A 26,203-nucleotide genomic window follows, 5' to 3' on the forward strand; every position below is an offset into this window, starting at 1 on the left:
ACGCACTCCTCTCACTCACACACAGCGATCAGAGTAAGACACACACATACACACTCCTCTCACTCACACACAGCGATCAGAGTAAGACACACACACATACACACTCCTCTCACTCACACACAGCGATCAGAGTAAGACACACACACATTCACACTCCTCTCTCTCACACACAGCGATCAGAGTAAGACACACACACATACACACTCCTCTCACTCACACACAGCAATCAGAGTAAGACACACACACATACACACTCCTCTCACTCACACACAGCGATCAGAGTAAGACACACACACATTCACACTCCTCTCTCTCACACACAGCGATCAGAGTAAGACACACACATTCACACTCCTCTCACTCACACAGCGATCAGAGTAAGACACACACATACACAAATTACACAGTACACACCTCTCACTCACACAGCGATCAGAGTAAGACACACACACAAATTACACAGTACACACACTCCTCTCACTCACACAGTGATCAGAGTAAGACACACACACATACACACACACACACACAGACTCCTCTCACACACAGCAAACAAAAGTTATTTAAAGTACACTTCCACTTTAATTTGTATTATTTAATTTATTTATCTTGTTATGAGTGATTGCTGTATTGTTCTTCAAATACATTTTCATTTAAAGTGGCTTAAAGATCCAAATTCAAATGTTTCATGAGTCATTATTTTAATTTGCTATGGGATCATCATGTTATGATGTTGTTGTTTGGTCCTGACAAGAGTCTCAAAGTCTGGGGTGATGGTAGACAAGCAACTCTGAGGTCATGCTCAATGTCCAATCTGTTCCTCTGCTCTGTCTTCAGCTGGACCAGAGCTGAGAAGCCACTTTCACAAAGATAGGTAATAAAAAAAAAAAAAAAAAAAAAAAAATCATTTTTTTTGTTGTTGTTGTTTACATTGGTTTTCGATTAGTCGACTAATCGAAAAAATAATCGGCAGATTAGTCGACTACCAAATTAGTCATTAGTTGCAGCCCTAGTGAGTGAGAGGAGTGTGTATGTGTGTGTCTTACTCTGATCGCTGTGTGTGAGTGAGAGGAGTGCGTATTGTGTGTCTAGTCTGATCATCATCTCCTGCAGGGGAACAATGTTTTCAATGTCCAAAATTTGCTATGGGATCATCATGTTATGATGTTGTCTGGAACCCTGAGAAGCCACTCTCACAAAGATAGGTAGTGCACCAAATTTTTTTTTTTTTCTTTTTTTTTTGACTAATCGACGCAACAATTTCTCGTCAACGATTTTTTATAATCGACGTCGTCGATTATGTCGACTAATCGTTGCAGCCCTAATCGATACTTCGATATTTTTGACAACACTATTACCTACTTATGTATTATGGTTGTACGTCTCTATGTATTGTCATACTCATATTTGCCTGAAGTCCGTTTTACTAACTAACTGAATGAATGATTGTATATATATTATCTTTTTTCTTTGTTTACACTTATCGCAGACTGATGCATCACTGATGTTCCCAGTACATTTTCCCCTCTGGGACAATAGATCATTCTTATTTTATAACACCCGCCCGTTACTATTCCATTATTTATCATTACATGATACAATGTATCCATGCCTGTAGCTAAATGCTGAAAAACAGGGATATTATATGTATTGTGTGTTATCTCTCCACTCCATGCTATGGTAGTGCTTGTGCCAGCACAGGAGATACGATTACAATTAGGGATGCCCCGATCGATCGGCCAGCGATCGGTATCGGCCGATATTCAGTATAAATATGAGATTGGGGAATTCCGATAATGCTTTCTAGTCCCCGATTGCGAAAACCAATCGGTGATGCTAAAAACATGAGCCAATTCTCAGCGGAGTTGGTGTCATTGTCGCATGTTAACTATCCTAAAACATGTCGGTGGTGTGGAACTATTACAAAGTGTCTGAGACAGATGCAACAAATGCCATCTGCAATGTATGCCAGGATAAAATACCTTGTGGGAAGTTTCAACGCAACTAATTTAATAACACTTGGAAGTCCCATCACCCAGAGGAGCATGGAGAGTTTGTTAAGCTTACCGCGGAGTAAAAAGAAAAAGGCAGATTAAAAACAAACGGCTGCTGACACAAACCACTTTAGAGAGCACCGTGCATATAACCGTGATAGTCAGAAGGCTAAGGCGATCACATGAAAAGTCATGAAATTCATAGGGCTGGACGAGACGGACCACTCCGTCACATTGAGCAACCCCCGGTACACTCCCAGCTCGCTGAAGAGACAACAAGCATTCCGTGAAGACCTGCCCTACTCTGCCTCTGATTCGCAGACTGGGTGGGGGAATGTGATTGGACCAAAGCAGAGTAGACAGACAGACATACACACACAGTGGAGTCGGACATGCAAAGATGCTGCTTGCATTATTGATAGCGGAGAATTTGTACTCGTTGCGTTGTCTCGCAGATGATACAGATAATACATATGAAAAGTATCATTTGCTCAGAGTCCAGAGACAGTTGTGGTTTGGTCCGGATCTGGACCGGAGTCCAGACTTTGAGAATGCCTGTGTTAGACCTACAGTATAATACTGCCAGCTGCTATAACAAAACAATCGGTATCGGCAGTGTATCGGCCGATATGGCTCATAGATGATCGGTATCGGTGGCAAAAAACATGATCGGGCATCCCTAATTACAATGTATTTTTTATATATAGACTATGTACATATTTCAATCAATATCTTCCTTTTGAGCATATTATATGGGCATACATGAATGGAATGGCGAGGATGTAAAGCATGTTAGACGCATTTATTAAAACCGTTGCTCACAGAGTTTACACCCCGTTTGTCATAGCTTTTAAAATTGAAGGTGGGGGGTATCGGGCTCAGCCCCTCCCTTCCAGCTGGAGTTGACGTGAAACATCAAATGCGAGCGAACGCGCACTGTCGAGTCCCGGCTCTAGGCAGAATCACGAATAGTGGTTTAAGAGAAGTTATTTATATTTCGAACGTGATCCATTGCGAATCGTTTTCAAATAAACGCTAGATTATCGATAGTATATGTGTACTTATGCACGCTAGAGAAGCGGGTTGAAAAATCAATTATCTATGCCCTGCCTGGCGCTAACACATATGAGACACGTTGTGATCCGCTGTGAAAAAAACTCTGATTACCCCAAGACTGGTAAAATAGATTCCTTACCTCACATCAGATGTTCTGCAAAAAGATTATTCCAATTCCTGATCGCCATTCCAAATATCGATCGCGTTTATTGATCCTGCCGTTATGTACTCGAAACACATATTCCACGCTGCTCTGATGGTCCCCAATTAATGCAGTAGTCTCGTGTTACATTGCCTGAGAAGTAAAATGTGGATTCCGGGTTTTTTTTTTCTCCCATGCATTTCCATTGAGTCCAATCCAATGGGTGCATGACCATCCGGGAGGCGTCTATACTTTCTACAACGGAGCTCGGTTTCCGGGTTCCTCCGATTGGCCACGACGCCCACGTGACCTCTGCTAGCACGCCCCCTTCCTGCTGCGCTGCGCTCGCCAAGCTCCTGCCGCGCCGCGCTCCCGCCTTCCTCAATGAAATGGAAATCGCTACTTTACATCAGGGTGAACGCTGGCTGTTGGTAACACCACCCACTTCAATGACAGGCTCTCATATTTGCGAATGTATAAACTATTAAAAAAATATACTGTTAACTGGAATATGTTGTTTCTTTACACATATGTTGGATTATGTAATTGGTTTGTCATGACAAACCAATAAAATCGCTACTTTACATCAGGCTGAACGCTGTTATGCTGCCACCACCCACTTCAATGACAGAGCTCGGCGCATTACATCAGGCTGAACGCTAGGGCTGCAACGATTAGTCGAAAAATCGTAGACGAGAAATTGTTGCGTCGATTAGTCATTAAAAAAAATTATTATTATTATTTTTTCCCCCCCGCTACCTATCTTTGTGAAAGTGGATCTCAGCTCTGGTCCTGCCAGCTGAAGACTTCTTAGCTTAACATAACAGACCGACAGTAAGTTTGGGGGAACTAATGGGATAACTGGGGATGTTGTTTGGTCCTGACAAGAGTCTCAAAGCAACTCTGAGGTCATGCTCAATGTCCAATCTGTTCCTCTGCTCTGTCTTCAGCTGGACCAGAGCTGAGAAGCCACTTTCACAAAGATAGGTATTTTTTTTTAATATATAATTGTTTTTCGATTAGTCGACTAATCGAAAAAATAATCGACAGATTAGTCGACTACCAAAATAGTCATTAGTTGCAGCCCTACTGAACGCTGTTATGCTGCCACCACCCACTTCAATGACAGAGCTCGGCGCATTACATCAGGCTGAACGAACGCTGTTATGCTGCCACCACCCACTTCAATGACAGAGCTCGGCGCATTACATCAGGCTGAACGCTGTTATGCTGCCACCCATAGATATCTATATAGAACACTAGATAGCTTAAGGCGGAGTCACCAGCGTCACTGAACCGCCGCCATCTTGCTCGAGTCAGCCTTGAGTGAGGGTGAGTGAGCTGCACAGACAAAAATACTCATAACTCGCTGAAATATTGACTGATTTACAAACGGGTTGGTTTATTACAAGCATTATTAACGTGGCTATGATTCAAGTGGTTTGTAAAAAAAAATAACTTTAAGTAAAAAAGTAGACATGAATGTTATCAGTAGCTGAGCTGCCTCGAGCAAGATGGCCGCCCTACGACGACGTCGCTCTACATTGGCCGGCAGCGCGGGTAAGCTATCTAGTGTTCTATATAGATATCTATGCTGCCACCACCCACTTCAATGACAGAGCTCGGCGCGGCAGGAGCTTGGCGCTTGAGGAAGCTGGTGAGCGTGGCGCGCGGCAGGAAGGGGGCGTGCTAGCGGAGGTCACGTGGGCGTCGTGGCCAATCGGAGGAACCCGGAAACCGAGCTCCGTTGTAGAAAGTATAGACTCATCCGGGAGACGATAGGGGGCGGTATTTGCCCTGTTCGAGCTCATAGACAGTCCCAATGATAACGTGAGGCTGGATTGATGAAAACTGAATGGATATCGCTAATAAAAGCAATAACGATTAAATAACGAGATTTCTCGTCCTTGGCACTCAACACATGGCGGCCAACAACGAGTTTTATTGTCCTTGGCACTCAAAGTGTTAAGATCAAGTATAGTCAATATCTAAACAAATGAACAATGGGCAGATAATTTACAGGGGTTTTTGTAGATGCAGTACAGAATTTTGCCATCCGGACAGTACACATGCAATATGAATGTAGAAATGGGTTTATAGTAGGGATGTCCCGATCCGATCACGTGATTTTCCGAAGATCAGGATAAAAAAAAAGGGGGATTTTTTTTATTCAACAAACATGACCATGTTCACGTCTTAAACTCATACTGAGGCCTTAGTTTTGGTTTTAAATTGCATATCATCATTCATATTGTCACACAGAACGGAAGAATTTTGCCAAAACAAACTCAATTCCTTTGATTTAATTATACATCAAATGATTTATGTCAAGGATTGCAATGCCTCGCTTGAATGAAGTTAACTTTTCACCTGGATAACGTCAACATTCAGGGTGAATGTGAGAAATTGGGATGGGATTTAAAAAAAAATGTTATCGGATCGGGAAAGATCGGTATCGGTAGATACTCAAAATCACATGATCGGGATCGGATCGGGAGCAAAAAAATGTGATCGGGACATCCCTAGTTTATAGGGCCAAGTGAGGCATCATTTGAAAGGCCAGAATCTCCTCTATTATAATACCATAGTTAAATCTGTAACCCTCTTACATAGAAACTAAATCACCAATTCTCATTCTCTCCTTCCACTGACACACTTCTCCATCACTATCTCCCTCCAGATAGCTGTCCTGTCAGGCCATTCTGTCTATACACCCATGTTTTTTTCAGTTCTTATGAAAATCTTCCCGTCAGGATTTTCTTTCCTTTCCAATTTGTTAGCCTAGGAAAAGAGAGCTACCTGTATAGCTGGTTAAGGACTGATGGTTCTTGCTTGGCTTTCTGTGTTTCTGATGAATTTCAACTGAAAAGTTAGACCTTTGTTTGTTAGGATGAATGTAAAATGTACTGATATTTCTTTCCTTACTTTCCCCCAAGATTGGTCTGAATATGACCACCCATCATAGCCTCTCACACCTTGGTTCGAGAGAACTGTCTGTCTGTTTGGTGGACTGCATGAAACCGTCACAGGTGGACCAGGCGAAGAGCTGTTTGGACTGCATGGAAACAAGTATGGAAATGTTCACTTTAATCTGTAAACAATATGACTTTATAAGTGTTGACTTTAACCTCTTAACACAATATCTGCCACCCAGTTTGAGCATATTATAGAATTATCTGCCAGCGCTGTAAGCCTATGGAGTTGTTCACCTTCTTTGCAGGGCTATAACTTTTTAAATATTATAGCTATATCGACATTACTATGGCCCATTCAACATCGGGTATCTATCTATCAGATGTGGGAACGTTATATTTTTCCATTCATACATTGTCGTGTTAATACCGTCGTGAATATAAGTATGTTTTTAGAGTGGTCTGCAGTAATTCCTAGAATGCGAGTTATAGGCCCCGGTGCATATTATACATAATCGATTGGCGTTTCGTACGCTACATTAAAAAATTCAAATGCATATGATCGGTATACATTATGCTCCATCATGCGTGAAGGAAAGGGGGGGGTCGTTTATGATTCCTTGATTGTCAGTAACGGCTTTCTTTAGTACGACATCATACGTTGATCAGATGGATTGCAATGAAATAAATGGACAATCGAGCTGGAATTAACGTTGGATTCCTCTTACCTGTGGCCGATGAGTCTGGAGAAAAAATATTCCATTATTTGATTTCCATCTGCTAGATCCGTTTCGGTTTGTACGACACAAAAAAAACGCTGTAAGCATATTGATTCTTGCGTCTCGAAAGCGATCCAATGCACTAGAGTGTTTGTCTGGATCCACATAACAAGAGAGCTCTGCCTGGAACATATTCACCAATGCACAGAGCGCCCCATCCTGTTTAGAGTGGGTGCAACATTGGCCCATTACCTGCCGGCCGCGGTAGATGCAGTGTAGTGTTAGCCGCCAGGTGGCGGGCAGACCTTAAATTCTAATCGCCAAAGAATAAATCTACAAGCCAATGGCGCTGGGCGTGTAACTATTTTGTAACTAAAATGCTGCTTTAGAGTACTTGATTAGAAATACAAAACAATAAAAAAAAAAAAAATTACAGATGTGTTCCATAGACTCACAGGAATTGTGTAACATTGCCCAAATGCGTGTATGCTTTTTTTTTTTTTTATATAACTAACTTTTTTTTTTTTTATATAACTCGCATTCTAATGCGTGTATGCTTTTACCAACGCGTTTGTGTTTCCGGGTTCCCGTTTTTGCGCTCTGATTGGCCGCTGACCTACGCTAGCACGCCCCCCTCGCTACGCCCCGCAGCAGCGGACGCTAAATTGAAAGCTGTTTCCACTCGTACGCCCCCCTCGCTATGAGTGACGCACAAACAGCTGTTTCCGTGTGCTACACACGACAGTACAGTATGCGTACAGTACAGCTCAATACATACAATTGTTAAGGGGATGCAGACCAGAGAAAGACTTTCGTCTTGTTTACATCAGGGTCCCCCATTTTCAATTCATCATAATAAGCGGGACTCTCTGTTTCCGCGTGCTACACGTACAGTACAGTTTAAAGTGCTTAGAAATGTCGGTAAATGCCCGGTAAATGCCGGTTCATTCATGCTTTGAGGCACGCTTCCTGACAGGATTTTATAATATTGTATTTTATAATATTGTAGCTTGACAACGCTCTCGGCTGAGAGTCAAGAAACGACGCTCTCAGCAGTCGCCTTATGCAGCATCACTTTTCACATCAAAACAAAAGTAGAACTGTAATGTGGAGTTAGCACACGGAAACAGCTGTTCGTGCGTGAGTCACTCATAGCAAGTCACGCTTATTATGATGAATTGAAAATGGGGGACCCTGATGTAAACAAGACGAGCGAGGCACGCTTATTATGATGAATTGAAAATGGGGGACCCTGATGTAAACAAGACGAAAGTCGTGTAGCACGCGGAAACAGCTGTGCGTGCGTCACTCATAGCGAGGGGGGCGTACGCGTGGAAACAGCTGTTAGATTTAGCGTCCTCTGCTGCGTGGCGTAGCGAGGGGGGCGTGCTAGCGTAGGTCAGCGGCCAATCAGAGCGCAACACGGGAACCCGGAAACACAAATGCGTTGGTAAAAGCATACACGCTGCCCAAATAGTGAAAGGAATAGCAAGACATGGGACCTTTAACCTATTGGTAAACAAACGTATTGCTGAAAATATACACTATGGCAGCTGTTGTGACATGGTTAGGATGTTTACTGTTGGATACATTTGAAAAAAGAAACAAACATTATGTCATACAGTCTAGACAGATTGATTTATGACGTGATGTCATCTGCCGGACCGCACGGGTGGAAGAGGTTAATATCTAATTTCCGTGAAATCCTCTGCGATTCCGCAATCGCGGATTCCATAGGGTCCTACTCTGACCTCATCTGGTCTTTCCAAAGACCAGAGATGGGATGTGATCATGGGTGAGCACACACACACAGAAAGGGAGAATGGTTTATAGCAGACTTAATGATTTTTGAATATTTCAGCTAATGAAATCAAATGTTTATCATCACCTATCCAGTTTGTTTTTATATTTTTATTTTTGTTAGACACATTGAACCCGGTGGTCTGTGTCTATTATGAAATGATAATTGAGCGTCATTGAAGGTCCGTGCTGGTCTGTGTATTATGAAATGACAATTGCGCGTTCATTGGAATTTGGATTATTTTCTAACTGGGTGGGTCTTGGGTATCGAAATGTTTTCATTAGGTGGTGTCAAAGAGGCAACTACCCATGTGAACTAAGGATACTAGTAAAACATTTTGAAATATTGAATTGCAAATAGAATCGATTGTTGTTCTTCTGGTAAAATAATCGTTTAGATGAATCAATAACAAAATAATCTTTAGTTGCATCCCTAGTGTTGGTGCCATGTACAGGAGTTCAGTCGTAGGTGAAGAGGTATTCAGCATAGGTTCTGACATACATTGCTTCCAAATAAAAGGAGAAAAGACAAAGTGCCTTAATTTTCATTTAGTTTACACTCAGGATTATTAAAAAGTAGTCATGGATTATGTGGTTATTTTGTAGACAAATGTTTCATCCAATTTACAGAAATTGTACTATATCGTGATATATATTGTTACTGAGATATGAAATTTCCTATAGCTTGATATAAGATTTGATCCATAAGGTGACAGTTGACCTGTTGAGCCCTAGCCATATTAACGCTGTAAAGCGTTATTGCCCGCCATGCTTTGACCGCCAGATCTCGCTGTACAGCGTTATTGAGATCAATATTTAATTTTTTCGCCATGGCATTCATAATTCATATATAAACCTCCGATGCTGCAGCTGGACCCTACGGCTCAATACAACGACGGCTCAATACCGCCGCCTGGTGGATGGTCGGATGGAGTTATACTCGAACAACAGGAAGTGGGGGCTGTGCGTCGATTAAATTCATCCGGCCGTCAGACATTGTTGCAAGGCTCCCGACAGACACTATAGTACATATGGATCGCTTTATAAACTTAATAATCAATATGATTTCGGCGTTTATTGCGACATACAAACCGGAAATGGACCTAGGCGATCGACGTCCTATACTTGGGATATTTCACCGCCAGTCTCTTTGATGCACGGTAAGAGGACACTGACATTATTTTCAGCCCAATTGTTTATTCATTTCACTGCAAACCATCTGATCAATATATCACCCATACTACATAAAGCATTTACTGACGATCACGGAATTATAAACGACCCCCCCCCCCCTTTCCTCCGCGTATGATGGCGCATAACGTATACGATCATATACAGTTGCATTTTTTTATATAGCGTGTCTAGGGAATAAACGGCAATCGATAATCTATATATGCGTTTAGGCCTATAACTCACGTTCTAGGAATTACTGCAGAAAACGATAAAAACATACTTGTATTCTAGAAGGTATTTTTGTATTTTTGTATGAATGAAAAAGTATAAAGTTCCTACATCCTGAACGATAGATAATCGATGTTGAATGGGCCATAGTAATGTCAATTTAGCAATACAATTTAAAAAGTTATATCCCTGCAAAGAAGGTGAACATCTCCATAGGCTTACAGTGGTGGCAGACTGGCTATATTGATGGATATAACCAATGGCAGGGAATGTGAGACTAAGTGCCTTTAATTTTTATTTAGTTTACACTCAGGATTATTAAAAAGTAGTCATGGATTATGTGGTCATTTTGTAGACAAATGTTTCATCCAATTTACAGAAAACATACTATATTGTGATATATATCGTTATTTCGTTACAGATATATGACATTTCCCATAGCGTGATATAACATAAAAAATACAATACATAATAAATGTATTTATGATCATCATGCAACATAAAACAATTGTAGGAACGGTTTGGGAGAGGGAGGGGTTTTAGGTTGCGTGTTGTGAGTTAAAAAAATAAATAATTCTTAACACTTTGGATGCGACGGGTCCCCGTCTCAAAACATGGTTGAATGCCAGCACCCACTTCAATGATAGCGTTGTGAACGCATAAACTATGTCTTAAATTATGTCTATGTGTCTAATCTGGCCGTCGCTTATCAATGACTTGTTTGCAGTGAACATTGTCGAAAGTTAACGTATTGTTTTTTAATCTGTTCATTTCCGTTTTATACCATTTTGAAAAATCCTCTTTCTTGAAAGTTTCAGGAAAAGATAAAGATTCTGTGATAAACAGCCTTTACTGGAATATTCTGGAATACACAACAAACGTTGTAATTTTTTGGCCTATTTATGAATAGTTTTCAAATAAACGCTAGATTATCGATAGTATATGTGTACTTATGCACGCTAGAGAAGCGAGCTGAAAAATCTATTCTCATTTCCTGATCAGCGCACACACACATATGGCACACGCTGATATCTCTGATTATCCTAAGACTGGTAAAATAGATTCCTTACCTCAGATCAGATGTTCTCCAAAAAGATTATTCCAATTCCTGATTGCCATTCCAAATATCGATCGCGTTTATTGATTCAGCGCTGGGTACTGGAAATATGTATTCCACGCAGTTTTGCGGCTCTGCAATGACTTGGATCTCTTCGGATGGCTTGCCGGAGAAGTAAAATGAGGAAACTGGATGGTTGGCACTCAAAAGTGTTAAAGTTTAAAGCTCAATATATCAAAACGTGGCACTTTACAGTGAACAGGAGGTATATTTGTATTAAAAACAATAGATTGTTTTTCATTTAAATGTCGAACAGCTCAAAAATAAAAATGTCAAATGATATTTCCGTTGCCTTTTTTGAGTTGATCTAAATGTTACTGATGGTGTTAAATGGGCATATAATATCGTCTCATATCGATCGCAGGCACCTGAATCGAATCGTATCATATTGTCGCAGACGTTGTGATATCTGCAAATATTGTATTGTTGTCCAAAGAATCGTATCGTATCATGATGAGACTGGTGATTCCCACCCATAGTGTGATATAAGGTTTGATCCATAAGGTGACACTTAAATCTGTCATAACCTGAGACTAAAGGGGCTTTAGTCCCGGACTAAATTTAAACAGACCTTAACCATAGCCATGATGTAACCACTCCTTCTCCAGAAACTGTTGACTAACTGGTGCTTTAAACAAAGTGGTTTAAGTCTAGAACTGTAGACGACTCTGGACTACACTGTGTTCTTAACCTGTTAAGCCCTATTTTCTGAAAATCGACCTAAAAATACATACCTAAGTAAATGGAAGATTGCTCCACTTCTACAAGGTCCATTTGCATGTTCTTCTAGGGACATCTATGGATCTCATGGAATGTATTCCTAGTGTCAGAAATATTGTGTCTGTTGCTAGGCTTGAGTAAATTGTGATGAAACAAAGGAGAATATAAATTATGATTTTTCTTTGCGTCTTTGACAGTGAATAACACCATGCTAAAAATGACCAGACATGAAAAACTGACACTGAGCTCGTTCAGCACCTATTCTGGGGTCATGCTGAGCATTTAGTCTGTTTCTGTATTTGTTTTTCAGGTATGCTAGAGTAGTGATTTTTTTTCTTCTTTTTTTTACTTTTTATTGGCGACCCAATAAAAACGGGTCCGAGACCCATTTTGGGTCGTGACCCAGAGTTTGGGAAACGCTGGTCTAGAGGACTATGAATGCCAATTTCATGGGCAGTACAATTAATGAATTCATTTGAATCACCTGTGTTGGTCCTCAACATGACTCATCCTTGAATCCTTCCCTCGTTTCAAGGAAGGACACGCTTTTACGTCCACCCACCCTCGTGCTGGAAGATGGAGGAGCAGAAGCAGAGGTACATTTTAGTACATTTATCTGGTGTGCTGTAGGCTACATCATAAGCAGGGCTGAAAATTAACACCTGCCACCGGCAGGTAAAACGTCCATTTGGCGACTAGATTCAGAAGGCTACCTGCCACTCTGGCAGGTAAATGTGTGTACCAGTCACACAAAAACTAATTGTTTGACAGACTAGTGGAGCAAAGCTTTCATTAGGTTATGTAATTGTAACCATATGTATATTTCTCTCCCACCCACCCACCCCCTCCTAATGTACAGTCCCCTCCCCATCATATGTATATACTCTGTCAGCATCTATGGGTAACAGTACTGTATATTTGCATATCGTATATGTCACAAATGTAACGGTACTAAATACCTGTATGTCATGTATGTCCCTATGCCATAAATGTCATGTATGTTGTGTATGTATAAATGTCACTATGAATTGAAAATGGGGGACCCTGATGTAAACAAGACAAACTTCTTTCTCTGGTCTGCATCCCCTTAACAATTGTGTGTATTGAGCTGTACTGTACCCATTCTGCAATCTGTTAAATAAAGTTTTCATTCATTCATTGAACGCATATAATGCTCAAAAATGTTTTGCCTACTAAAACAGATATTTGTGACAAATACAATTTACTGTGATGATGGCGCCGCCCCGACCGGCTGCCTCTCTGTTCGCTCCGTCGAGACTGTGTTTACTTTTGTTAATATTTATAGTTTTTAGAGTTTTGTGCGTACCAACTGTTGGTGCATTTAATGTATATGACCGTCAGTCACTCATAGACATTGGATTACGGGAAACTTACCAACTGGATTACTCGCTGGATCAGCTTTCCGAACCACACCAATGGCCTGAAGAAATTCTCCGGAGACTAGGACCAGACCCTTTGTTCCCAGAGCCCAGGAAAAGACGACGAGGAAAGAGGGCTGGGATCCGAAACAGGCTGAGATCCAGACGCCACCGTACACCACTTCCCAGTATATTGCTAGCCAATGTACAATCAATAGACAATAAACTGGATGACATCCGAGCAAGGATTCAATATCAAAGAGACGTTAGGGACTGCAATGTCCTTTGCTTCACCGAAACATGGCTCACACCGGAGGTTCCAGATCACGCAATTCAACCAGCGGATCACTTCTTTATCCATCGAAAGGATCGGACATCATCAGAGTCCGGTAAACAACGTGGAGGAGGTATTGCCTTCATGTTTAACAAAAATTGGAGTGATCCAACGAACGTGAAGGAATTATCCAACCACTGCTCCCCAGAACTGGAATATATAACCATCAAGTGTCGTCCTTTCTTCCTCCCGAGGGAGTTAACGGCGATCGTCCTGGTCGGAGTGTATATTCCACCGCAAGCCAGCAACAAGGTTGCGCTCTCCAGACTACACGACGAGGTAAATAGAATACAAGTGGCTAACGTTAACGCCGCCATTTTAGTACTGGGAGATTTCAATAGCGCCAATCTGAGAAAGGTATTGCCCGACTTCTATCAGCATGTGACTTGCAACACCAGAGGCGGTAACATCCTAGATCACTGTTACACGCAATTTAAAGGTGGCTACAAGGCTCATTCTGATAGTGGCTTTGGCAAGTCAGATCACGCATCCATTTTCCTTTCACCAAAGTACAGACGGAGAATTAAAAGTACTCCCGTAGTCTCGCGAGAGGTGCAGAAATGGGATCTGACGTCAGAAGAGACGATCCGGTCAGTGTTTCACCACACAGACTGGATTGTGTTCCGCGACACAGATAACATTAATGCCTACACGGAGACAGTGCTGGACTATGTCTGTACTAGGGTGAAAGAAACAATCCCCACTACCAAAATGAAAGTTTACCCAAATCAAAAACCCTGGGTAGACAAATCCGTCCGTGAAGCTCTGAGAGAGCGCACCAAAGCATACAATGACGGCCTAGTGGCAGGCAACATGGATGACCACAAGGTGGCGCGACACAACGTAAGGAGGACAGTGTCAGAGGCCAAACGGCGCTACAGGGATAAAATTGAACTCCAGTTTGAACAAGCTGACTCTAGAGCTATGTGGCAGGGGCTCAAAACGATGACAGACTACAAAGGCGCCTCCCTCAAACTGAACAGTGACATCTCCTTAGCAAACGACCTCAATACCTTCTATGCGAGGTTTGATGCTGGTAATAACAACACCAGCTCACAAGCCTCGGCAATGGGGGGGGGGGGGTCGGCTGCTGATGGAGGCGCAGTGTTCAGGGTAACAGAGCATGAGGTGAGGCGGACCTTTAAAAAAGTGAATATCAGGAAGGCAGCAGGTCCGGACGGCATCCCCGGCCGCGTCCTAAAAGTCTGTGCCGACCAACTGGCCCCAGTATTCACTGACATATTTAACCTGTCCTTAGAACAGGCTGTCATCCCCACCTGCCTGAAGAAGTCCACTATTATCCCTGTACCCAAAAAATCCAAGCCTGCTTGCCTCAACGACTACCGCCCTGTAGCTCTCACCTCCATAGCCATGAAGTGCTTTGAGAAGCTAGTAAAGGGCTACATCTGCTCCTCCCTCCCCATCAACATGGACCCCCTGCAATTTGCATACCGCCCCAACAGGTCCACGGAGGACGCCATATCCCATGTGCTGCACACAGCAGCATCACACCTGGACAAGAGGCAGGGGAACTATGTGAGAATGCTATTCATCGACTACAGCTCGGCATTCAATACCATAGTCCCCTCCATACTCATAGCCAAGCTCAGGGACCTGGGCTTGGGCTATGACCTCTGCCAGTGGGTCTTGGACTTCCTGACTGGCAGACCCCAGGTGGTGAGAGCAGGCAACTGCACCTCCTCATCCATCACCCTCAACATAGGGGCCCCCCAGGGCTGTGTTCTGAGTCCCCTCCTCTACTCCCTGTACACACACGACTGTGTGGCTCAGCGGAGTAGCAATACAATCGTCAAATTTGCTGACGACACAGTGGTGGTGGGCCTGATCTCTGCCAACGACGAGAGGGCCTACCTGGAAGAGGTCAAGGTCCTGGCGGGATGGTGCCAGGAAAACAGCCTCTCCCTGAACGTCAGCAAAACAAAGGAGATGATTGTGGACTTCAGGAGGTCGGGGGTCAAGGACTACAGCCCCCTCAGCATCGACGGGGCACCGGTTGAGAGAGTCAACAGCTTCAAGTACCTCGGAGCCTACATATCCGAGGACTTGACATGGACCACACACATTAACAGTGTGGTGAAGAAGGCACGACAACGCCTCTACTTCCTCAGGCGCCTAAGGAAGTTCCAAGTCAGCCAGAAGATCCTTAAGAACTTCTACTCATGTACAATAGAGAGCATCTTGACCGGCAACATCACCTCCTGGTTTGGGAATAGCACTGCAAAAGACCAAAGCAGACTACAAAGAGTGACACGTTCAGCCGAACGCACAATTGGAGGGGGGCTCCCCACCCTCCAGAACATTTACTACAAGCGTTGCAAGGGCAAGGCTAAGAGAATCATTAAAGACTCCAGTCACCCGAACAACTGCCTCTTCGAACTGCTGCGGTCAGGCAAGCGATACAGGAGTCTCAAGGCGAGCACAGAAAGACTCAGAAGTAGCTTCTATCCCCAGGCCATCAGGCTGCTAAACGAACAATGAATGAACACTACACAACAACAACCACCAAACGCACATAGCACACACATCCACACGCACACACCCACTTTAAACAAACACACTGTAGCACCCACTCCACACACTTTATAGCACACACCCACTTTAAACAAACACACTGTAGCACCCACTCCCCACACTTTATATTTATGGATGAAGGATTGCACTACAACTCGTACACCTTACTGTAAATTGTACCTAAAATTGTACCTCATCCCATTTCTGCTTTGCACTAGATAGTACTGTACATTAGTACACTGCATAGTATTGTGTATTGTATATTATATGGTAACTCAGAACATTGTACATATGTCTATACCGAACACTGTGACCTCATTTTCTTCTTCTAAATTCATGCTATATTATGTTATTATGTTATTTGATACTATCTTGTCTAGCACAGTCTCTGGAGCGTAACAGTAAGAAGCATTTTGTATGAAAGTATTCTGTACTTCTGTATGACAACTATTAAAGAACTTGAACTTGAACTATTATTTGGCCGGTAAAAAATATACTTGGCCGGTGGATTTTTTTCATCTACCAATCCCCCTGGCGGTGTGAGCCAAAAAGTAAATTTTTCACCTCTGATCATAAGATATACAGTATTTGTATACCTAAATAGCTAGCCTGTTGTTTTTGCGTTCATTTGGACTTTAGACTTGGTGGTGGTGGGGTTTGTGAGGACTACCCAGCGAGAGCACAAGACAAGAATATAGAGGACTACCCACAGTTAAAGGTAATCCCTGTCGTGGATTATGATCATTCCTAATCTTTATGTGGGGGTCTTAAATTACCAGTAGGCTAATTGCATGTCTCCTGTAGGGTTGGCTGCCTGACAAGTTTCCGCTTCATGTGTGCAAGTATGAAGAAGAGGTGGCCCCATTAGTAGACCACACTGGTTTCGTGTGTACAGTACACGCGGATGTCCGTACTGTGGAACAGGCCAATGAGTGGGTGGTGTTGGTGAATGAGTCATCTGGCGTGACATGGAGAGTGGAGGTTACCCGACCAAGGGTGGGGAACCGTGTCCTATTCAAGGTAGGGCTGGGCGATATGGCCTTAATATGATATCACGATATTTTCTGACCTTTCGGCGATACACGATACACATCACAATGTTTTTCTTTTTTTCCCCAAACAATTCATTATTAGGCTTACCAAGACAGTATTTGAGTTTGCAAGCTAACATTAAAGACAAAATAAAATACCCATGCATTTAGCATTTTTATATTAGATTTAGATTATTGGATTATTAGATTATATATTGCATATATTTAGCAATGAGATATTATATGATTTAGATATGAAATATGATGAATTGAAAATGGGGGACCCTGATGTAAACAAGACAAAAGTCTTTCTCTGGTCTGCATCCCCTTAACAATTGTATGTATTGAACTGTACTGTACCCATTCTGCAATATGTTAATAAAGTTTTGAATCAATCAATCAATCAATCAATAGCATTTTTACGAAACTACTGTATATTTGTATGTCTCTAAATGTTTTGATGAATTGAAAATGGAGGACCCTTATGTAAAAAAGCCGAAAGTCTTTTTCTGGTCTTCATCCTCCAGTCCACTGTTGTTGTATTGAGCTGTACTGTATTGTACCCAATCTGCAATCTGTTAATAAAGTTCTCGTTCATTCAATCATTCAGCCTGCAACAGAATAATTTTGATTGACAGTCGAGTCTGCCAATTATGACACACCGCTTGCACCCGCCCTGCTGTTCTTAGCACCAATCGGCAAGCGCTATTCGTTTTTTACTTTCCGCTCTGTCCGCCATTGATTTTGACGAGAGCTCAACAACAGCAACAACGTTAGCTCGCCGCGGCCGACGAGTTAGATTACCAGCGCACCGCAGCATGACTAAACGAGGCATAATGATTTTACTGCAACGAATGTTATAATAAAAGCCTTTCCATACATCTGTCTGATTGAAAACTTTATTAACAGACCGCAGAATGGGCACAACTCATCACGGGCTGAGATATGAACGAGTAATGCTTGCTATCTATGTCGTCCTCGGCCGTTGCTATGTTCGGGTAAATACGCTGATGTTATTGAACGTGTAACTATATAACGTTAATGCCACAAAACAAATGCCTTTGTTAGTGATTGGCTAAAGAGCCGCATGCGGCCTCGAGGCCGCAGGTTGCCGACCACTGCTAACCCATACTGCATTCAATCAAAATGTTGTGCAGAAAAGTTACAGGTGCCAGCATAAGGTGAAGGGGCCAAGACAAGGCAAGCAGAAATCCAAAAACACCGGCTGCCAAGCTACCATGGCTGTTACACTAAAAAATAGAGGAATGACCCGGTGAGTTTGAACTGTACAATACTTATAATTCAATTGTTTTTATGGACATAACAGTTGGGGCCTAGTTTTTATTGTTAAGTTGATTTTGATTTGTTTTACAGGAGCAAAGACCCACACATCCCTCATTTTCCATTGCACGTTTGCATTGTGAATAGGCACAATCACAATCTCCATGATGCAGATGCCATTCGCTATAGAGATGTTGGACAAAAGGCCATAGACACATTGATGGGGTTATTTGCGATTGGCCACACGCCTCCTTCTGCTTTGGCTGTGCTAAAGCACGATATCATAATCGAACAAGGAGACTCATACGTCTATGCTGCAGCCAACAGAGAGATCTGCCCAGACATGCCCTATGTGCAAAAGTAAATGTTTAATTATAAACTACAGTACTGCCAAAATATTCATAACCATGTAGATGTTCATTTAATTGGAATTTTATGCAGTTACAATTCCACCAACTAAATTCGTGTTCTATGACAGATTATTCGCAAAGGTGTACAAGGACCAATCTGGCACCCAGAGTGGCCCGAGTATGGTGGAGGCCCTCGGTCAACAGGTGGAAACCTACAACGCCAAGTGCCAGGACAGCTGTGCCGTAATGGGAACCTCTTCTCAGGGAGCCCCATTAATTGCGGTGTGCTCTCCCCTGATGAAACGAGTGCACCACCAGGTATTTTGGCTATTTGTATCTGTATACTGTGATTTTGTCATGGTGTTCCATTCACAGTGGTGCTGAGGTGGCAACTAAGTAACACACTAACTAACACTAACTATGCCTGCCTCTGTGTCTGTCTGTCTGTCCGTCTGTGTTTGTTGGTCTGTCAGCTGAAGCACAGTGGCGAACTCTGCTTCATAGACTCTTCAGGAAACATGGATAGGGAGAACATGAGTGTTTTTTTGTTGCTGACCCACAGCCCTGCCGGAGGTCTACCATTGGGGATCTTCTTCTGCCAGTCTGAGGACGAGGAGACTATTTTTGAAGGGTTACAGCTGCTGAAGAATTTGATTGGAGAGAGGGCCTTTGCTGCCAGGGGAGCAGCAGGGCCACAGGTCTTCATCACGGATGACTGCAAGGCAGAGAGGGGAGCCTTAGGGAGGGCATTCCCACTAGCCACTCCTCTCCTGTGCTCCTTCCATCTGCTACAAGCAGTATGGAGATGGCTGTGGAGCAAGGAGAGTCTGGTGGCGTGCCGAGACAGACCAACTCTGTTCACTCTGGTTAAAGAGATGCTCTACTCCAAGGAGATGGCAGAGGTGGACAGGCTGTACTTGGAGGCGAGAGAGCACCCTGTTGCAGTGAGGTTAGTGCTTAGACAAGTTTGCTTATGTTTAGCTGTACACAGACATTCCCACAATCACACAGCAGTCTTGCAAATTCGGTGCAAGAAAGTCAGGAGGCTTGTGTTTGCATACTTCATGTGTGTCGACCTCTTCATGAGCCTGCTGTCATTACATCCATGTATGTGCATTTTCTGTGTTTGTTTCCTTATTTGATCAATTGCAGGTATGAAAAGTACCTGCGGTACATTGAGCGCCTGTACAGTCGCAGGGAGTGTTGGGCACTCAGTTACCGGGGCAGCCGCGATCTCCTCACCTGTGGAAATAACACCAACAATTTAGCTGAAGCAGCGATGCGGGTGGTCCTCAAGGACAAGATCCTCCAGAGGACGAAAGCCTTCAATCCAGGCCAACTGTTTGACCTCCTGACCTCGAGGCTGGATGTCTACTATGAGGCCCGCATTGTGGATGTTGCCCTCGGACGCTGGGAGGCGTACCAGAAGAGGAGATTCCTTCCCCAGGATTGCAACCACACTGCATCTCAGATTCAACAGGTACTATATCAAATGCATACTTTTAGAGATTACTGCAGTAACCAGTGCAGATTTAGCCATTCTGTAATGTCCCTTGTATGACTTATGATTTGTATAGCTTGAGGACAACACGTATGAGGTGAAGGGGTCGGTGAAGGCCCAGGGGACATACATCGTGGACATGGAGATGGAGCTGTGCTCATGCCCGGCAGGACAAACTGGGGCCCCATGTAAACACCTGGCAGCAGTGGTCAAGTTTTACAGTGTGGATATGTCCAGCACTTTCCTCCCCACAAGTCTGGAGATGAGAGCAGAAATGCTCAAATTAACATCAGGAGGTAAAGCTAATACCTTTCTTTTCACAATAAACCGTAATAGACCTTTCCTACACTGAACGCAAGTCCCGCCCCCCATTGTTACTGTTGCTATGTCCCACAATTAGAGACGGGGGAGAATCTCCCATCTGACCAGATCTGCCCTTAGTTCCTTGATTAACTTTCCATAATTGGCGTCATATAATTGTTGTGGTGGGAGTGATTACAATGCTTAGATATCGGAATCCAGCTTTGGACCATTTGAACTAGTATCTCCCATCTGCATGCCAGTCATTCCAGGGTAAGTAATACCACCCTCGCGCGGGCACGCACACACACACACACACACCATAAGATGTGAGATGCGGATGTCTTTGTGTCAACAGAAGCCACCCCTGGACCAAGCAGTACGCCCATCCCCATGGAACAGCTGCAAGAAACCGGTTAGTTATGAACTGTCTGTTTGTGTCACTTTCTCTCTCACACACACACACACACACACACATACACACACACACACACACACACACACACACACTAGTTTAACTATGTAGGATTCCCTACTCCAGCCACAAGTGTTAAATAGGATATAATAATATGAAGGATGTACATCCTTGATGTTGTTCAAACCCTGTGACTACCATACAGACAGACCATTCTAGTTCTCCTTGGTTCAGCAGAGAGCAATGTGCATAATGGTAATTATTACCTATACTATACTGCATGTACAATACCAGCATACACATTCAAAATAAACCTATTCCCTTATTGTCACACATTCAGATGATGACGACTCTGATCTCGCGGATCAGAGTCTCCTTGGTTCAGCAGAGAGCAATGTGCATAATGGTAATTATTACCTATACTATACTGCATGTACAATACCAGCATACACATTCAAAATAAACCTATTCCCTTCTTATTGTCACACATTCAGATGATGACGACTCTGATCTCGCAGAGGTGATCTCAGATATGAGGCGACGCAGCGGGGACCCCCTCTTCACTGCTGGACTCAAGGCCATGTCAAAACAGTATCTGCTGCTGAAGAGAAACCCTTCCGCAATGTTGTCAGCCTTCCACACATTCGGCAAGTCCGGGAGCCTGTCGACGACGAGGGCTGCCACATTACGGCCGGCTGCAAGGCCCGATCATTGGCTGCCAGCCAACTGCAGTGGCGCGCAGGAAGTTGCCAGCCGGCTCAACGAGGCGAGTTCAAGTTGGGCGACCTGCGAAGCAACACAACCTGAGCTTGTCGGTGGCTTTGAACACTAGTGGGACGAAAAAAACATTGAAGCTCATAGTGTAACGGTCTGTATCGGACAAAGTCTGCCACAACCAACAGTCATCAGTCGTTAACACATTGACTGCCACGCTTCTATCCATCAATGTATGCTCACTGCCACCAGTCTAAACCTATGGAGATGTTCACCTTCTTTGCAGGGCTATAACTTTTTCAATTGTATTGCTAAATTGACATTACTATGGCCCATTCAACATCGATTATCTATCGTTCAGGATGTAGGAACGTTATACTTTTTCATTCATAGATTCTTCCAAAAATAGCTTCTAGAATATTTTTCTGCAGTAATTCATAGAACGTGAGTTATAGGCATAAACGCATATATAGATTATCAACTGCCGTTTATTGCCGATACACGCTATATTAAAAAAATCAACGGTACATGATCATATACGTTATGATTCATCATGCGCGGATGAAGGGGTTGTTTATAATTCCGTGATCGTCAGTAAATGCTTTATGTAGTATGGGTGATATATTGATCAGAGCGGTTTGCATTGAAAAGAATAAACAATCAAGCTGAAAGTAACGTTACTGTCCTCTTACCGTTCGCCGATGAGACTGGAGGAAAAAGATCCCACTTATTTGACGTCGATCGACTAGATCCATTTCCGGTTTGTATGGCGCAATAAACGCCCAAATCATATCGATTATTGAGTTATGGCAGCGATCCATTGCACGCCAGTGTGTGTCTATAGTCCCGCAATGATATGTGACTGCCGGACGGATTTCCCAGATGCACCGAGATCACCAGATCCACTTCCGGTTGTAACTCGCCCGATCATCCACCAGGCGGAGGTATTGAGGCGTTGCACTGTTGTGCAGAGTCCCACTGTAGAGGCAGAGGCTGGGTGGCGGAATTATGAATGCCATGGCGAAAAAATGAAATATGAACTCAATAATGTCGTACAGCGTGGTCTGGCAGAATTAGCATGGCCAGCAAACACGTCGTAAGCCTTTTTTTGGCGGTCAATGTGTTAATTGACTTAAAAAAAAATTAATTATTAAACCTCTATTTTTCATGAGGCACGTATAATCCACAGGGCACATTTACGCACACTGTGACATAGCATAACACAACAAACAAATCACACCGCAAGCAGGGCACAGACACCAGAAATACATGTCGGCATACACTTCTAATAGGCTGGGTGCATGACTAGGGACAAGAACCCAATATTGTCATTGTATGTGTGTAGACCTAATGTTTTTTTAAATAAATGCCCAGTCACGTGCTTTGTCGCCACCTGTCAATCTGTTCTGTTATTAGCCTACACCAAGGTCCTTGATGGAAATAAGTTGATATAGACTTTATTCTGTCAACCTTGACAATGTGCTATTGATGTAGACTAATCAAAGTATTTTAAAATGCTTTATGTCTAATAAACTAGACTAAATATAGCCTATAGAACAGATTTTTACAGCCTAATCTAGAGCGGATTTTTTTACACATTGGTTCAAACATGATCATGGAAGGTGACAACCCTAACATGTCTTGTTGTGTCACAACAGAATGAGTAGGTGAGTGTTAGGCCTACAGAAAGTGTAATCTATTGATTGACTTGCATGACCTAGTCAATTCGGTAGAAGAGTCTGGTGGGCGAGATTATGCATGACTAGCCTGTGATCTAAAAACTCCTGCCTGTGGCTGAATAATGAAGCCCAAAGTCGCGTCACGCGCAAGAGCATATTACCTACTTATGGCATGCTCAATATTAAAACTCCCAACATAAACAGAGCAGAGATAAGCAATAATGAAGTCGTGTTTTGAACAGAGCAGAGATAAGCAATAATGAAGTCGTGTTTGCAGAGATGAGCAATAATGAAGTTGTGTTTTGAACATTTATGTTGTGTTGATGGAATCACGTTAACACTTTCAGTGCCCACCACGTGATAACACGTGTTATCAGCCCAATGCCTGAATGCCCACCACGACAATTATCGTTTAATTTTTTTATTAGCGATCTGAATTCATATTTCATCAACCGAGTCTCCCGTTGGTAAACCAGCCCCATCAGGAGCTCAGATGTGAAAAAAGCGCCCCCTATCGTCTCCCAGATGGTAATGCACTCTTTTGGAATGGACTCAATAAAAATGGATGAGAAAAGAAAAATCCGGAATCCACATTTTACTTCTCAGGCATGTAACCCGAGCCGATCGGATTCATTGTGTAACCCTCAGAACAGCGTGGAATACATGTGTACAATATGTAGCGTTGGATCAATAAAAGCGATCGATTTTTGGAATGGCGATCAGGAATTGGAATGATCTTTTTGGAGAACATCTGATCTGAGGTAAGGAATCTATTTTACAAGTCTTGGGATAATCAGAGTTATCTGTGCGCGATCGCTTTGAGGAAATCAGAGAATCGATTTTTCAGATCGCCTATATAGCGTGCATACGTACACATATACTATCGATAATCTAGCGTTTATTTGAAAACGATTCATAAATAGGCCGAAACATGACAACGTTTTTGTGTATTCTAGAATATTCCAGAAAAGGGCGATTATCATGGAATATTTATATTTTCCTTGAAAACGAGGGCTTTTCAAAATGCTATAAAACGGAAATGAACCGATAAAAAAACAATCCGCTTCGACAATGTTGACTGGAAAACGAGTCATTGATAAGAGATGGGCAGATTAGACACATAGCCATAATTTAAAACATAGATTAGGCGTTATTGAAGTGCCAGCCACGACAGCCAGTTATTGAAGTGGATGGTGGGCATTCAAGCACAAAATCGTGCGCCCCCTGCTGGCACTGAAAGTGTTAATATAGAGAGATGAAAACAATCCAATACGTTATTTCGATTGATATGAATAGCTAGTTACGTTAATATAGAGAGATGAAAACAATACGTTATTTATAGGGGTGGGAATCACCAGTTTCATCACGATACGATATCGATTCTTTGGACAACGATACGATATTTGCCGATATCACAAAGTCTGCCACGATACGATATGATTCGATTCAGGTGCCTGCGATCGATATGAGGCGATATTATGTGCCCATTTAACACAATCAGTCATATTTAGATCAACTAAAAAAAGGCTATGGAAATATCAATTGACGTTTTTATTTTTGAGCTCTTCCAGACATTTAAACTAAAAACTATCTATTGTTTTTAATACAAATAGACCTCCTGTTCAGTGTAAAGTGCCACGTTTTTATATATTGAGCTTTAAACTTTTAAGTAAAATGTTTTGGAACTCACAACACGCAAGCTAAAACCCCTTCCTCTCCCAAACCGTTCCTACAATTGTTTTATGTTGCATGATGATCATGAATACATTCATTATGTATTCATGTTTAAATATCAACATTATCTGTCCATCCTCAGTAAATAATATCAATATAATAATACTCCTGACTTCATCTGGTATTTTCAAACGCGCACACACACACAGACAGAATGCCCCCGCCCGCCCCTCCTCCTTCCCCTCTCTCTCCGTTTCTCTCTCTTAGCTTAGTTAGCTTAAGCAGCTAATGTAACGTTAATTTAGGTCTGCCCACGCGACGTGGGCATAAAAGAATGGCGACGATGCAAAGCATGTTAGATGTATTTGACCTGTTGCGGGGGGAAAACTGCACAGACTAATATCGGCTCGCAAAATAGAGGCTCCCTAGCGCTGCTCTGCTACACGGAGTTTCACAATATTGGCCGCGGGGCGGATATGACGTCGCTGGATTTTCAAAATAAGAGTATCGCAATATGAATCGATCTTTTTACGTTGCATCGATCCTATTTGATTATTGATAATAGATCGATATATCGATCTGGATCGATGTATCGTCCCACCCCTAGTTATTTATATTGATGTGATGTTGATTGATATGAATAGCTAGTTACGATTTAATATAGAGAGATGAAAACAATACGTTATTTATATTGATGTGATGTCCGACTTGGGCTGTGGAACTGAACGACTTGGGCTGTGGAACTGAAAGCTAGGCGCGATTGTTAGGAGTAACGCGATTGGGCGCTGAGAGAAACGTCAGTGGCCAATCAGGCCGCGCAAACCGAACACGGAAGTGCAACCCCCTTAGGGAAAGTATTCACGGCCCCAGGACCACCGCTCCGGTACGCCGCTCACCTGGACGCGCCGTGCGGCTGAATACTTTACCCAAGGCAGTTGTCCTTCCGCGTTCGGTTTGCGCACCCTGATTGGCCTCTCAGCGCCCAATCGTGTTAGCCCTACTATCGCTGCACGGAGGAATACTATCCTCAAGTTAACCTAATTTATACAAATGGAAGTATTGATTTCGCCGTAACGAATCATTAAAAAAATATACCGTTAATGGGAATATGTTGTTTCTTTACACATATGTTGGATTATGTAATTGGTTTGT

The 26,203-nt window shown here is 42.8% G+C and overlaps 1 protein-coding gene across 2 annotated transcripts in view; it reads left to right on the forward strand.

Moving 5' to 3' along the window:
• LOC311238402 (uncharacterized protein) overlaps positions 1-23,034 on the forward strand; it is a 38,062-nt gene extending 15,028 nt beyond the window's left edge. The window contains exons 1-13 of one of the 2 annotated variants that reach the window (XM_084326452.1): positions 6,135-6,261; positions 12,397-12,457; positions 16,746-16,824; positions 16,911-17,126; positions 18,295-18,410; positions 18,512-18,778; positions 18,897-19,086; positions 19,242-19,717; positions 19,921-20,248; positions 20,346-20,565; positions 20,928-20,984; positions 21,325-21,390; positions 21,479-23,034. In XM_084326452.1, the coding sequence (XP_084182578.1) occupies positions 6,141-6,261; positions 12,397-12,457; positions 16,746-16,824; positions 16,911-17,126; positions 18,295-18,410; positions 18,512-18,778; positions 18,897-19,086; positions 19,242-19,717; positions 19,921-20,248; positions 20,346-20,565; positions 20,928-20,984; positions 21,325-21,390; positions 21,479-21,816 (2,535 nt within the window). In that variant the 5' untranslated portion in view covers positions 6,135-6,140 and the 3' untranslated portion in view covers positions 21,817-23,034. Of the gene's footprint in view, positions 1-6,134; positions 6,262-12,396; positions 12,458-16,745; positions 16,825-16,910; positions 17,127-18,294; positions 18,411-18,511; positions 18,779-18,896; positions 19,087-19,241; positions 19,718-19,920; positions 20,249-20,345; positions 20,566-20,927; positions 20,985-21,324; positions 21,391-21,478 lie in introns of those variants that run through there. The other variant, XM_084326453.1, reaches the window with a different exon arrangement.
• Positions 23,035-26,203: the final 3,169 nt, after the last annotated feature.

The sequence above is a fragment of the Notolepis coatsorum genome, assembly GCF_963971535.1.
Source record: "Notolepis coatsorum genome assembly, chromosome: 12".
Classification (NCBI taxonomy): Eukaryota; Metazoa; Chordata; class Actinopteri; order Aulopiformes; family Paralepididae; genus Notolepis; species Notolepis coatsorum.